Source organism: Vigna unguiculata, chromosome 11 (assembly GCF_004118075.2).
Source record: "Vigna unguiculata cultivar IT97K-499-35 chromosome 11, ASM411807v1, whole genome shotgun sequence".
Classification (NCBI taxonomy): domain Eukaryota; kingdom Viridiplantae; phylum Streptophyta; class Magnoliopsida; order Fabales; family Fabaceae; genus Vigna; species Vigna unguiculata.
In genome coordinates this window covers 27,715,097-27,728,402 of record NC_040289.1, presented here as the reverse complement: position 1 = coordinate 27,728,402, position 13,306 = coordinate 27,715,097, and the positions used below count along the sequence as shown (strand labels likewise).

The 13,306-nt window shown below is 32.7% G+C and overlaps 3 protein-coding genes across 7 annotated transcripts; 1 reads left to right on the top strand and 2 right to left on the bottom strand.

The window, feature by feature from the left end:
- Window positions 1-1,750: 1,750 nt before the first annotated feature.
- LOC114168551 (PLASMODESMATA CALLOSE-BINDING PROTEIN 5-like) lies at window positions 1,751-3,622 on the top strand. Of its 2 annotated transcripts, XR_003600695.1 has the most exons (4): window positions 1,751-2,366; window positions 2,478-2,505; window positions 2,883-3,111; window positions 3,228-3,622. XR_003600695.1 is itself a non-coding variant. In XM_028053425.1 (3 exons), exons 1-3 carry the CDS (start codon window positions 2,033-2,035, stop codon window positions 3,031-3,033), a joined length of 513 nt encoding a protein of 170 aa, XP_027909226.1. In that variant the 5' UTR covers window positions 1,751-2,032; the 3' UTR covers window positions 3,034-3,305. The 2 variants fall into 2 exon arrangements, 1 of the variants encoding a protein (XP_027909226.1); XM_028053425.1 differs by having other exon boundaries at window positions 2,883-3,305.
- A 391-nt stretch (window positions 3,623-4,013) lies between these two features.
- Window positions 4,014-5,140, bottom strand: LOC114168550 (RING-H2 finger protein ATL40-like). Its single transcript, XM_028053424.1, has one exon. The coding sequence runs from the start codon at window positions 5,031-5,033 to the stop codon at window positions 4,272-4,274; it is 762 nt and encodes a 253-aa protein (XP_027909225.1). The 5' UTR covers window positions 5,034-5,140; the 3' UTR covers window positions 4,014-4,271.
- A 5,004-nt stretch (window positions 5,141-10,144) lies between these two features.
- Window positions 10,145-12,775, bottom strand: LOC114168798 (transcription factor TCP4-like). 4 transcript variants are annotated; one of them, XM_028053751.1, is made up of 3 exons: window positions 12,218-12,775; window positions 10,712-12,136; window positions 10,145-10,342 (listed from the first exon to the last, which is right to left on the bottom strand). In XM_028053751.1, exon 2 carries the CDS (start codon window positions 11,705-11,707, stop codon window positions 10,754-10,756), a length of 954 nt encoding a protein of 317 aa, XP_027909552.1. In that variant the 5' UTR covers window positions 11,708-12,136; window positions 12,218-12,775; the 3' UTR covers window positions 10,145-10,342; window positions 10,712-10,753. The 4 variants fall into 4 exon arrangements, with proteins under 4 accessions (XP_027909552.1, XP_027909553.1, XP_027909554.1 ...); XM_028053752.1 differs by having other exon boundaries at window positions 12,256-12,775; XM_028053753.1 differs by having other exon boundaries at window positions 12,532-12,775.
- Between the last annotated feature and the right edge of the window lie 531 nt (window positions 12,776-13,306).

Genomic DNA, 13,306 nt, shown 5'->3' with positions numbered 1-13,306 from the left:
TTTCTACCTCTTTATCTTCTCTTCCATTAATATGGGGTAACTGTATTAATATTCTTATATTCGTCTTCACTATCTATTTTGTTTTATCATTATATAATATTTTGTTTAGTAGTTTAAAACTATTAAATGTGATGTTACAACATATAGATATGTCAATTTGGCTATTGACCCATGGGTCAGTCCTAACCCAAATGAAGGGGTCAAAAAGAGTCTCAACCCTCTAAGCCCCTTCTCAAGTGGGTTAAAGTTAGGGCTAAAGTGAATTTGACACTAAAATACTTTAATTAACTCTTTAAAACGATACTAGTCTGAGTCAAAGATCGAGCCGAGTCTCTTAGGCCAAAGGTCGATACAGGCTAATCTAGACCAAAGGTCAAGACAGGCCGGCTCGAGCCAAATGAACGATTTGACTGAAGGTCAAGACAGACCGACCTAAATCGAAAATTTAATAATATATTTTAAAAAAATATTTTTATGTTTTAAAAATAAAAGCTCATAGACTTACCTGACCTACATAAATTTTGTGAACTTTTCAATGTGAGATTTTTTGGCCTTGTGAATTTTCTTTTTTTGCCTAAACCCATGTGGATCAAGCCTAGGGTGAGTTAAATTGACATTTTTATCTACATATTTTTGAAAGAAGAGAAACTAATATATATATATATATATATATATATATATATATATATATATATATATATAAATGTAAACCTTTTTAATACCGAGGGTGAGTAGTTTCATATCTATTATTTTTTTTTTATTGGTTCATGTTCATTTTCATATTCATTTAGTTTTGACATGTAAAAAGGAAGATGCCGGAAGGAAAGAAAATATAAAAATGAAGAAACATTACAATGCAACCGAAAAATTAAAAAATATCAATATTAGGTTAAAACATTTTTATATGTAATGCTAGTATTATATTGTTCACCAGGAGAGGCTTTTTTTTTTCTCATCCATGCGTTTCAAAGAAAAGAAATTATGTATATTGAGACAATAACTAAAACAGTTTTTATACAATATATGACTTGATTTATACTATTAAATCAGAAAAATGAGTTAAGAAAATGTTGAAAGCATGATTATTAATTATTATGTAGAATGTTTAGGCCAGAAAAAACTATAACAAAGTGAAATATTACATTCATGATTTTTTTTTTTATTCAAGATTTTTTTCATACTAATTTGCTGTCCTGATTTCACATTTTACATTTTGGTACATTAAGTTTTAATTTTAGTGTGATATTTTACGGTTATCCTAGAGTTTCTTGTGGATAAGAACACAATCAATTTTGTTAAATGGTTTTATGTTAAAATGAGCAAAATGAATATTTTAAGGGAGACTTAAATGAGTTTCATAATTTTGTAAATTACACATGATCTAGAATGGTGAAGAATGATAAATATAAAGTTTATTATAATCTTTGCAGATTGTAAGTTATTATATAACCAAAAATAAAAAAGTAAATTGAGAAGCCAATAAATTAAACTAAAATTTTATAGTTTATCAAATAAGTTGAGAAATATAATTTATTGGATGCTCAATAAAATTCATCATAGAACTAAATCTGTTTTAAATGTTTTAAAACTTAATCCACCATAAGATGAAAACACTAAAACATAAAAGATTACAAAAGTAAGATTTATTTAAATTAAAGTTAATTTATTCTATAAGAATTATATATATAAGTGTAAATAAAATATTAGCACATGTGAACGTTGTACTGATTTTAGTAACAAAATAAATGAAGAAAAGAGAATGCAAGCAGACAAAGATCCAGATGTACAAGACAGTCACTGTTGCAACTCCAAAACACGTTCCTTTCTCACATTCATTCCTTCTCTGTCTCTTCAGTTTCCCTCTTCAAACACAAAAACGGTCACATTTCCAACATCCCAATAACTCCACCATCTTCCATCTTATTCTTCTTCTTCTTCTCTTCACACTCTTAAATTCCACACATTAACCCAAATCCAAACCCAACCCATTTCACTTCCCTCATCTCCTTCACTTTCCAGCCACTCTCCCACAATGTCCACCTCAAAAAGCCTTGTTCTTGCGCTCTTCCTCCTTCTGGGTCTCTCGCCGCTCATCGCCGCCGCCAACGGCGGCGCTCCGCCGCAGGAGCTCTGGTGTGTGGCGAAGAACAACGCGGAGGACGCGTCGCTGCAGGCCGCGCTCGACTGGGCCTGCGGTGCCGGTGGCGCGGACTGCGGCCCAATCCAGAGTGGTGGGCCCTGCTACGACCCCAGCAGCGTGCAGAATACGGCGTCGTTTGCATTCAACGACTATTTTCTCAAACACGGCATGACCGACGATAGCTGCAACTTCAACAACAACGCTGCCGTCACTTCCCTGAACCCTAGTCAGTGAAAAACCCCTTTCTCAATATGGAACATTGATAATAGTGTCTTCAGATTCGGTTTGTTTTTTAAGCAGAAGGCTCATTCTTTCTCGTTTTGTTTTTTTTTTTCAGGTTTTGGCAACTGCAAGTTCCACTCCGGGTAAATTGAGCTTAGATTTTATTTTATTTTTATCATGAACCTTGTTTTATTTACTGGGAAGGTTTTTGAGTTGAGGAGTTTGGCAAATAAAGAAAGTTTTGATTTTGGTGATTGAAAATTCATATACGTTTATGCATTGATAAACTGAAACCGTTGGCTGGAGGTAGAAAGGTTTGCATTTGAAATGCATATTTTAAGTTTGATCTCATTTACCAAATGAATGAACGAGGAAATCCCCTGAATGCAGATTTCAACACATTCATTTTGTTATATATAAACATAATATTGATTAGTTTTGATTTTCCTTTCCAAATTTGTTTCTATATTCTTGAAAGTGAGTTGGATCCTGACTTGAGACATTCTTCTCGGTGATGCAGCATGGTAGGGAGCAATGGGAGTTTTTCTGGGTCGGCACCTTCATCTTCTGTTGGATTGGGACCGAGTGAAGATTTGAGTGGGTGCAGGAAAGTTTCTTGGGGGTGGTGGTTATGGCCTTTGATGTTTATGGTTTCTGTTTTTGGATCATAGGAGGTGGAAACTGAAAATAGCCCTTGATTTGATAGGGAATTGCCAAAAGAGAAAGTTTTGCTTCTTCGCATTGCACAGGTTAGACATCTTAGGATATATATATCAAATTTTGTGTTATGTTATGGCAACCTAGATCAGAATGAATGTACCTGTTTTGTGCCTAGTTTTTGAGTTTTGGTAATGCTTTATTGTAGACATGTTCAAATTATGGGAAGATTGCCAATATTACTTTTGTGCGGCAAAATTGAATAAAAGCATACGTAATTACAGTAGAGATAAGAAGAGAAGAGGAAATGTGAGACAAAACTGGAAACTGTAATGAAGAAAAACAGAGGAAACTAACAAATAACGTGTTAAGAGTGATATAATTATATTGAAGATTGCTATGCATGAGGTGGTCCTTCCTTGACTTCTGCAAATTAATTCTTCAAATTCATATATGATGATGCCAGTTTTGTATGACCATGTGATGCATGACATAGTATTCGTTAAGACATTCAATCCTGAAAAATCTGACTATGGTTTTCTTTGAGAAAATTCTACCTAAATAGTGGTCAACCTGTGTGAACATGTTATAAGGTTTGGAGAAATAAATATATTTTATTATAATATTTATTTCAACATCTAAGCAAACAAAGTCATGTTTACATGTGATAAAAGAGATATGGGGAGTTTGGTAGTAGCAAGTTGCGTGGAAATGACTGTTACAAGTTCGTAAGTGGTCATGTGTTGAGACATTTTAGGCAAAACAATAATCAATGCTTTGATTCTCATAATATCAAAGTTAATAATTCGGAATCTTGATCAATTTCCCAAAAGAAATTAATTAATTAACCACTCACTGACAAAAACCAAAAGCCAAAAGAAGCTTACATGGTCTACTATCTACAAGTTGGTGTGATTCACACCAAATCTCTTCAACTTTAACTAATAACGCGTAAAAAGTAAATTAACTAAAACAAAATACTCAGAACCTTTTCTAAAGTGTTTTTCTGATGTTCTGCTACTGCAACGAGTTCATCTTATTAACCTGTGTTGGTGTTGATATTTCATACAAACTTTTAACTGTATACTTCACAAAAACATGGAATTCGAATTTCAATTGAAGATCAATATAAAAAAAGACACCTCCAATTTAAAAACCAGAACAAACATTGGTATATTTCTCCTTCTGTATGTGCATCACTGACGAGAAAACTAAGAACACCAGATTATGAACACAACCTACCATAATAAACTCATTGTCTCTCCAAATCATGATCAACACCACCATCCTCATCATGGCCATTCGGTTGAACTCTTCTGGAAGATCTTTCCCTGCTAAGCATCCTTCTAAAAGAGCTCAACCGTGAAATCGAACCATTACCTTTGAAAGATTCACCATCATCAACCACAGGAGGTGGTGCATCATCAAGAACAAGACTAACAGGATCTTCACGACCATGTGGTTGGATCCGAGGTTTCACCTCGGCTCGACAAAGAGGACACGTAGAGTGAGAACCAAGCCACATGTCAATACAACTAACATGAAAAAAGTGGTTACAGTTGGGTAGCAGCTTCACTTTTTCTTCACCTTCTAGGGCATTCAAGCACACAACACACTCCATTACCGATGAAGCATCACCACCGCCACTGTTATTATTATCACCACCACCATCTCTTAAAACCTTTGCCTTCACGGTGAAGGTTGGCAGCGACGCTACTATGCCAGGATCGAGCCCTGTATTTGCAGGTTCGATCCTACGGTTTGCAGCGTTGATGTCGGAGACATGAAGGGCTGCAAGGGTGAGTTGGCGAACGGAGGCACGGTGGCGGGACCGGCGCGTGAGCATGCACCGCGCGTAGACGTAGAGGGAGAAGACGAGGAACAAGACAACTGTGAAGGAAACCATGGATATGTAGAGTATTTTTTTGTTTTCGTTGCTGGTGTTGTCTGAGTCGTCACTGTTTGGAACATATGGGAGGTCATGTTCTTGATGATCATTGTGGAAGATATCCATGGTTTCAGGTGAGAGAGAGAGAAAGAGAAAGAAGAAAAGAGAGAGAGGGTATCTGTGAGATGGAAGAAAAGAACTGAGTGAAGAATTAAACTTTGTTTATTCTGAGACTTGGTTTCTTATGTTATGCGTTTGTAGGTCAAGAACATTCCAAGATTTTTCTTTTTCTTTTTCTTTCTTCTTATTAAAATTTAAACTATTCTATTTAAATTATGTTGAATAATTGACTTTAATGTTTTTAATGTATAATATACAAGGCTTTCACATCTAGAAATTGTGTCCACAAAGTATGGTTTTTAAGTAGTATTTAAAAAAAAAAAGTTTATTGCTCTCTTGGATTTTTAGTTAAATGATAACCTAAAAAGCATTTTTAGATTTTTGAGCCTAGTGTTGATATACATTTTTTAATGATAAATTTTAATAAAAATTTTTGAGGCACTATCTTTAATAATAATAATAATAAAAAAAAAAAACTTTACGTCTACACTATGTTTTACTAATTTTCTTATATATTGGGTATCCAACTATTATTGTTATACCGAGAAATGCCAAGAAAAAAGAGTATTACTATATTGTTAGTGTTTTCAATTAAATCATGATTTTGTCTTACCAAATCAGGTTTATGAAGGAAAGTGGTTTCAGTTATAAATAACATTTAATATTTATAGTCATTTAAGTAAATATGTATTAAAATGTTTTGTCCAATCTTTACATTAATTTTTAGATTGATTTTTTTTTCTTTCAACCCTGTATTTGTTTCCTTTTCATTTATTTTTGTTTTATATGTATCATCTAAGTAATATGTTTTAATTTAGTCAAAATTATTATATAACATGCTTTTGGTAAGAAAAAACATTCAAATGATAGATTATAGTGATAATTATAAAACTAAATAATAAAAAATGTAATCCATCACTAAATATAAATATGATGAAAATTGAATTTCATTTTAACACGTAAATACTTGTATTTTTCTCGTATTGGGAATATGTATTTTTAAGCAAGAAATACAAGAAATTCTTGTTCTGATGTCACGTGGAAGAGGAAACAGAACAGTCAAAGAAACTTCAATTTTTTTTTTTTAAACTTTGACTGCGAAAATATATGGTCAACTACGTTTAGGAGTTGTTTGTTGGAATTGTTTTTTCTTGAAAAAAAAAGGCACTCTAGAAGACCCTCCAACTTTATTTTTGTGAATAACTTTTTAAAAACATTTCTTTTCATTTGACGAATTTGAAATAATAATTTGTCATACTATTAAAAATAATATTTAATATATTTTTAATAAATAGTTATTTTAAAATTTCGTTAATATACAATTAATAAAAATATTTAAAATATGAAAAATTATAATCAAAGATTATTAATGCATGTTGATTTCATGATTTGAAGTTGACGTCCTTTTTGCAGCTAATATTTATCTTTTATAATTTTAGCAAACCGGTGATACAAATGAGCCTGAATCTTCTATGGGTACAAAAAGATCATCTAGCGGTAGCAACATTTAGGATGTTGATGATGTTTTTTAGGATGAAACTATTTTAGTGTATTATGAACTTTGAGTAAATATGGATTAAGTTGTAATTGTTTCAATTTAAATTGCTTTTATGTTAATATGTTGATTTTGAGAATCAAAAGTTCTAATGCACTTTGGTTGAAGTATTTGATTGAAGTTTACAAAAAAATATTGTTGATATAAAAATATAAGTACCTCAAATTGTGACATACATTGTCAAGTATAGTAGAAAATTCTAATTACAAACAAAATATTGGTTTTTATGAGATTTGAATAATGTAAGAAAAATATAGTAACAAATTCACAAATTAAATAATACAAATGAAACAGGTTTTATAATCCACAAATTGAGGAGGGTATTAACCCCCACAAAAAAAAATGAAAAACAGGAGTTTTGGAATCAAATAGGTTTATGGAAATAAAGGAGGTTTTAAACCTCCACAAAATAATAGTCATGAATAGGAGAGGTTATAACCCTCCATTGAAAAACTTCCACAATATAAACTTGGTATCAGAGGTTGTAGAAAACCTCCACAAATAACTTGTGGAGACTCTATTTGTGGAGGTTTGAAAAACCCCTGCAAAATATTTTGTGGAGGGTAAAACTCCCGCTAAACGAAATTAAAACCTCCGCAATTTAGTTTTTTTTTTAATGGTAGTATTAAAAATGTTATACAATATGATTATGAGTAATATTAATTATAATTAATAACAATTTAGTATTATACTAACACAAAAGTATTTAAAATATGAAAAGTTAATGTTAAAATATAGGTCTTTCACATTTTATTTAAATTTGATTTATTGAATTATAAAGTTTATAATAACTTTTAGTTTAAATTATATATTCATAACATTTAACATGTCTTTTGAAGTGATCTTTTTAATAACGATCAGCTTTCAGAAGCATATTCAATACCTTTCCGTACGAGTTTTTTATGAAATTATTTTTTTAGAACAAATTTTTCATAATGCATAATGTATTTTGAAGTGATTTTTTATTTTATTTTCTCTCTTCTTCCTCTACAGTGAAGGATGTAGATACAATGGTGGCATGAAGAAGGGAAAGATATTTTCGTCTTTGTCTCTTAATATAAGGTGCAGTTAGTAATAATTAGGGTGCAAGAAGAAAAAAGTCTTATATTTAGTGTGACAAAAGGGACCAGTTCCCTCCTTTCAGGTCCAAGCCATAAAAAAATAATAATTGGACTGGTCCATAATTTCAGAATGAGTTAAAAATATTTGATTTGTCCTATAAAAAATGGGGTTAATGTATCTACACACTGACCTGCCACAAAGGAAAAAGGAAAATATTGAAACTATTTATTTCATAAAATTTATTTAAATAAAAAGATTCAGGTCAAAAGTAAAATATATCTATAATTTAGTTTACATTTTATTTGAATATTAATTTATTTATCATTAAATTAAATCTATAAAATAAATCGACAATTACAGCAAATAAATCTTTTAAAAAAGTACATGACAAAAGCTTTAACTTCAATTTTGAATGCTGTTTTTTTTATTTTTTGTTCATTTAAAATGGTGGATTTGCCCAATCGGTTGATTAACGACCAAGACGAAATGGATTATGACGAGCTAACAAATTAAAATCTTCAATTATTTTTAAACGAATTGAGGTTGCCAACATAAACCTACTTTATTATTTTAATTTTTATTATATCACACACTTTATGGATAATTCTGAAAAAAAAAATCAACTGATTTATTTCAGAACAAGATATTCATTTTATCACATTGAATTAAACTAATGTTAAACAACTAAGTAATATGTGTCCAATCACCTGTTAGAAATTATATTTTCAATATCATCCACAATATATAATGAGATTTCTCCTTTTAATGTATACATTTCATATTTATATTTTATATTTAATTATATATTAAAACAATACTATATATATATATATATATATATATATATATATATATATATATATATATATATATAAAGAGGATTATTTCATTAAGTAGACACATTTCATATTTTTATTTTATTCTTAATATATTTTAAAACTAAAAAACCTTTAATTTATAACAATATATGATACGAATTCTCTAAATGTATACATTTTATATTTATATTTTATCATTAATTAAATTTTAAAAAAATTAAAAAAAATATTTTTTTATAGCAAAGAAATATATATATATATATATATATATATATATATATATATATATATATAAATTAATATAAAAAATTACAGAGTTTTTTGTCTATGCTTCCCTATTACAAAATCATTTATCTATTGTAAGCATCGTAGATTTATTCTTGATGGAAGCGCAATTACATTCTTTTTTTTCCTTTTCTGAAAAAATATAGAGGCGTGATGTGTTGTGTTTTGCCACTAATTTGGATATAGTGATTACACCAATCTCCCATGCTAAAAATATCAGTGCAACTTTTGTTTCTCTATATGTAGAAACTAATTTTGGACTATTATGTGATCATCAACATGCATTTTCACTTTTGTGAATAAGCTACGATTATAACTTTTAGTAGGAAGCGATTTAAAGGAGAAAAGGAAGTTTATTGCTAATCACGTTGACAAGTCTGAATTATCAAACGTCACCAGAGTTGCAGAATCACATTTTCCATATTCCAAACTTAGCCTACTATGTTGGATAGTGGTGTAAAAGGTACTTTAGTGTCAAACATACTTCTAGACAAGGATATTCTTTGTATTTTTTGGTCTGGAAGTGCTTTTGGAAGGATCTTAACAGCAATATCCAAACATGCTGCAAAAAATATATACTTATGAACAAGGATTAAGTTGTTTCATAGATCTACCATCCTTATTAAATTCACGATCCTTTAAAGTTTTGATATAATTCAAGTATGCACAGTAAAAGTCTTAGATAGGTAGGATTAGCATTCATATTCTAGTATGCTCAACATGCCAACTTTGACTTCTTTTTTTTTGTAAAAAGTGGCATTAACACTAACACACTAAACAATGTATAGGTAGTTAATTAGTTACTAATAGCCTGCAACACAATTTTCTTCTAAATTTATTGGTGTTTAACTTTTCTTCTAAACTTGATGTCATCACATAGTTTGATTGTAACACTGTTGAAGCTTAGAGTTACGTTTAGGGGATACTCTTGACCATTATTTCTGCTGTTTTCAACAACCACGTGCATGAATGTACCACATAAAGAGCAAAAGAAAATAGATGAGTTTCATGAAACTGCTGAAACTATTCCACAAATCTCATTAAATGCAAAGGGGTGTCAGCCCTTTACGTCAGAAACAAAAACAAATAATGTGCATACATTATGGAATTTCTAGTTTTCAATGACAGTACTATTGAGTGAACTTGAAGCTGACAAACAAATACACTGTTACTGACCATATGGTTTAAGGAAATGTTTGACTTCCAAAATGTTCCTTTAGGGTCGTACTTGAAGGGCAAGGAAAAGGGAAGCCATCTCTTCCTATTACAGGGAAGAATAAGTCCAAATCAGATTCTGTTTATTTGGATGTGGTTTTGCCAAGAATGGACATGGATCTTCTGATTTTCATTAGATATCAGATGAAATATGTTATTCTCAGAATTCACAATACAGGAAGGACTATAACCACCAAATTCAGTTCAAGGACATTTTCATCAATGTAAATTATACATATAGATTGCAGGGTAAAATTAAGGGAACTCACATTAAATTTAAAACCAAAAAGGAAAGTCAAATTGAAAGGAAATCTTTGTAGATCATAACAATGTGCCTAAATAATCTTCACTCGGTTCCAAAATCTGGTAGAGAAACATTCCTGCATGTAATGAGATGCATGAGAGAAAACTCAAAAAAAATGTCGCACTAAATAAATAAAAAAATGCAAGAGAGAAATTTAACAAGGAGTGGTTAATTGAAGAGGGGGATAAATAGCTTTGTTGCTTGGATTGAAGCTTTGCATGTGCTATTGCTTCGCCTAGTTTATAATATTTGTTCCATAAAAGGCAGATTATGACAACTGTGCTAATATTATCAGGAACAATACTAAATCTTCTTTCAACATATTCCTAATAATCCTTCTTCTTCATTTGCATAGTAAGTATTAAATGTGTTTTCATTTAGTATTTTCTTTATAAAGTAGTAGATTGTAAGAGGAGATAACATTACTCTATTATGAGTAGAATACCTGATATGAAGACCACAGCATTGTTCAGTTCTTGTTGTGGGTTCAGTGGATAGAACTAGGAGAAGAAGATGGCCTATTGGAAGCAACTCCATGGTTCTCTTCCACACTTTGAATTCTATCTGGAATGCAGAACCCGGCTAACCCATCAGAGACAAACCTGCTGCCAAAGATGGAAGGTTGGTGAACTGGCTGGGGCCTCTGATGCTCAGAGGAAGTCACCGGAAATGAAAAACTGGACTGAAGGGTCTCACTTTGGGCATAAGCTGAAGCAGAAGCTTGGCCTAGAAATGGGTGTGAGTTGAGAAAGAACCCCATTCTGCTCACATGATCCCCGGTTGTTGCTTCATTGTTCCAAGTCACAGTTCTTTGATAATGGTTCTCAAACGCAACTGGGGTTGAGCCAGCAAAAAGGGTTTGGATTTGGTGTTCATTTGAAGGAGGTGCTTGATTTGCACCTTGTTGAGATGGCCAATTAATAAGGCCAGGGTGGTCTTGGAAACAGTGGAGAGATAGGCCAAGATCTTCCGAGGAGTTGTTGGTTTGAAAATTGATGGGGTCAGTGTCAACATGGGTAGAAATAAAGGCCCCCAGTTGCCTCTGGAGCTGAAAGTTGTAGCCACAAGACTCTGACTGTTGTTGTTGATGATGATGATGTTCTTCTTGTTGTTGTTCAACGGCCACGATTCCACTTGATCCTGCAGCATCATTCTGCTTTTCCTCATCATGAGTAGGTGGATGCCATGGAGGAAGCTCAGCAAGCTTGTCAATGGAAGACTTTGCCTTCTTGATGAGCCAGTCCACAGCCTTGCTTGGTCTGTCATAGCCAAGTCTGTCTTGAACGTCATAGAACTCAATGGCTGTGTGTGCTGAGAGTCTAACCCGGCGATCACGAGGCCCTTTGGAAGTATACACCTTGCTGTGCCGATCTTTTCTTCCCGAGGACCTAACAATGTGTCCTCCTTCCACTTGAACAATATCTCCTACACTGCTCCTCATGACCCTTGTCAATGTTCCTCCTCTATTATGCTTCGAGTGCTTTGTGGCTTGGTTCAAAGTAGATGCTTCTATTCTGTAGGAACTTCTTGCTATGCCTTCAACATATCCAGGTTGGTTTTGAGATGTGTGTGTGCTGATCAAGTTTTGTTGTTGTGAGTCATGTGGACTTGGTGGTTGATACTGATTCCCACTGAAATCCAGTTTTTTTGCTTTTCAATATCTCTCCTTTTTCTCTTTCTATATGCGGCTCTATTATTATTTTTTCTTGTAAGGGTTTGTTTTCTCATAGGTTTTCCTTAGGCAGACACGCTTTGTTTTGCTTGCTGTTGCTCTTAACTATAGTTGCCTGTAGTCCTTCATCTGCTGCGGCTGCCCACAGGCTTTGAATTGTGACAATTCTGCCACTGTGCTGGTCCCAAAAGCCCACACCTGCAATTGCAATCTTTCAGATTCCTTTACCCACTCACAAAGCCATATGAATGAATACATACAAACAAAAAGCTTAATTACTCATGCTTCTTCATGTGACCTACGGTAATCTTATCTACCTTCTCTTCTTCTACAGAGAGTAAAAGGACCGGGTAAATCAGTAGATTTGTGATAAGTTAACTGATGACATCTACATGGGAACTCAAATCTTGGAGAAGAAATAACATGCAGCAGTTTTTTTTTTTTTTTTTCAATTGTACTAGGAGGGTAAAAGCACAAACTACTAAAACATTCAAGTATTGATTTATTCAACTTTGAGGAGAGGGTATATCACATGGCTCAAAAGGTTTGCAGCAAAGAATTGATGGACAGAGAGTGAGAGGGGAAAAAGGTACCTTGGCCTATTGAAAAAGCTTGCGGATGCTTCTGCAAAGCGTGGCAGGGTGAGGTCAGAGAAGAAATTAAAGATCTTTTGGTAGTTTGTAGCCCCACAAACGCAAATGTTAAGAAACCATGTCACTTGCTCTCTTGCAGTTATATATAATATATATCTCTTTGGATCTCAACCTTCTCTTTTTCAGTCAATAGGGTATTTTCAAGAGTCAAAAACTAAACAGATTCAACATGCATTATTTCATACACATAATCTGCACTACACTTCACATACTTTAAGGGTGCGGTTATCCATCAATCATTCCAGACGATAATGATACCTCAACTTTCTCTTCTAATGCACGTACCCTTTAACCTATATGGTAACTGTAATAACCCCACGTTGCTAGTGATGAGCTATGATTATCAAGCTCATGAATGATACACATGTAACTATCAATGGCCATCTCTTCCACCCACGCTTTTTGAAGGCTTTGATCATGACATGTAACATTTTGTTGCTTCCTTTTCCTCTATGTTAAGAAATGAGTGGTTCCTCTAAAACAACTCCATGCACCCTCTTCTCCCCTATTATGCACTCTCATCTCATTTTTATGATCAAGTTCTTCTTCAAAATTTTCTACCAACTCAATTCATGCTTCCTACAAGAGAGGAAAATTTTGCTTCTAATAGCTCTTTCAAACCCATTTTCAAATAGGTCGCATGCATTGATTTAACCAGCCTGATGGTTCCTTTTTTGGCTGTAGGGAAAGAAACAAAAGGTAAGGAACAGCAAAA

Excerpts from the sequence above, each read along its gene's own strand:
- LOC114168798 (XM_028053750.1), bottom strand. The coding sequence starts at position 11,707 with ATGAGGAGCAGTGTAGGAGATATTGTTCAAGTGGAAGGAGGACACATT.
- LOC114168550 (XM_028053424.1), bottom strand. The coding sequence starts at position 5,033 with ATGGATATCTTCCACAATGATCATCAAGAACATGACCTCCCATATGTT.
- LOC114168551 (XM_028053425.1), top strand. The coding sequence starts at position 2,033 with ATGTCCACCTCAAAAAGCCTTGTTCTTGCGCTCTTCCTCCTTCTGGGT. Across the intron at positions 2,367-2,477 it reads CGTCACTTCCCTGAACCCTA|GTTTTGGCAACTGCAAGTTC; the intron begins GTCAGTGAAAAA and ends TTTTTTTTTCAG. Across the intron at positions 2,506-2,882 it reads AACTGCAAGTTCCACTCCGG|CATGGTAGGGAGCAATGGGA; the intron begins GTAAATTGAGCT and ends TCGGTGATGCAG.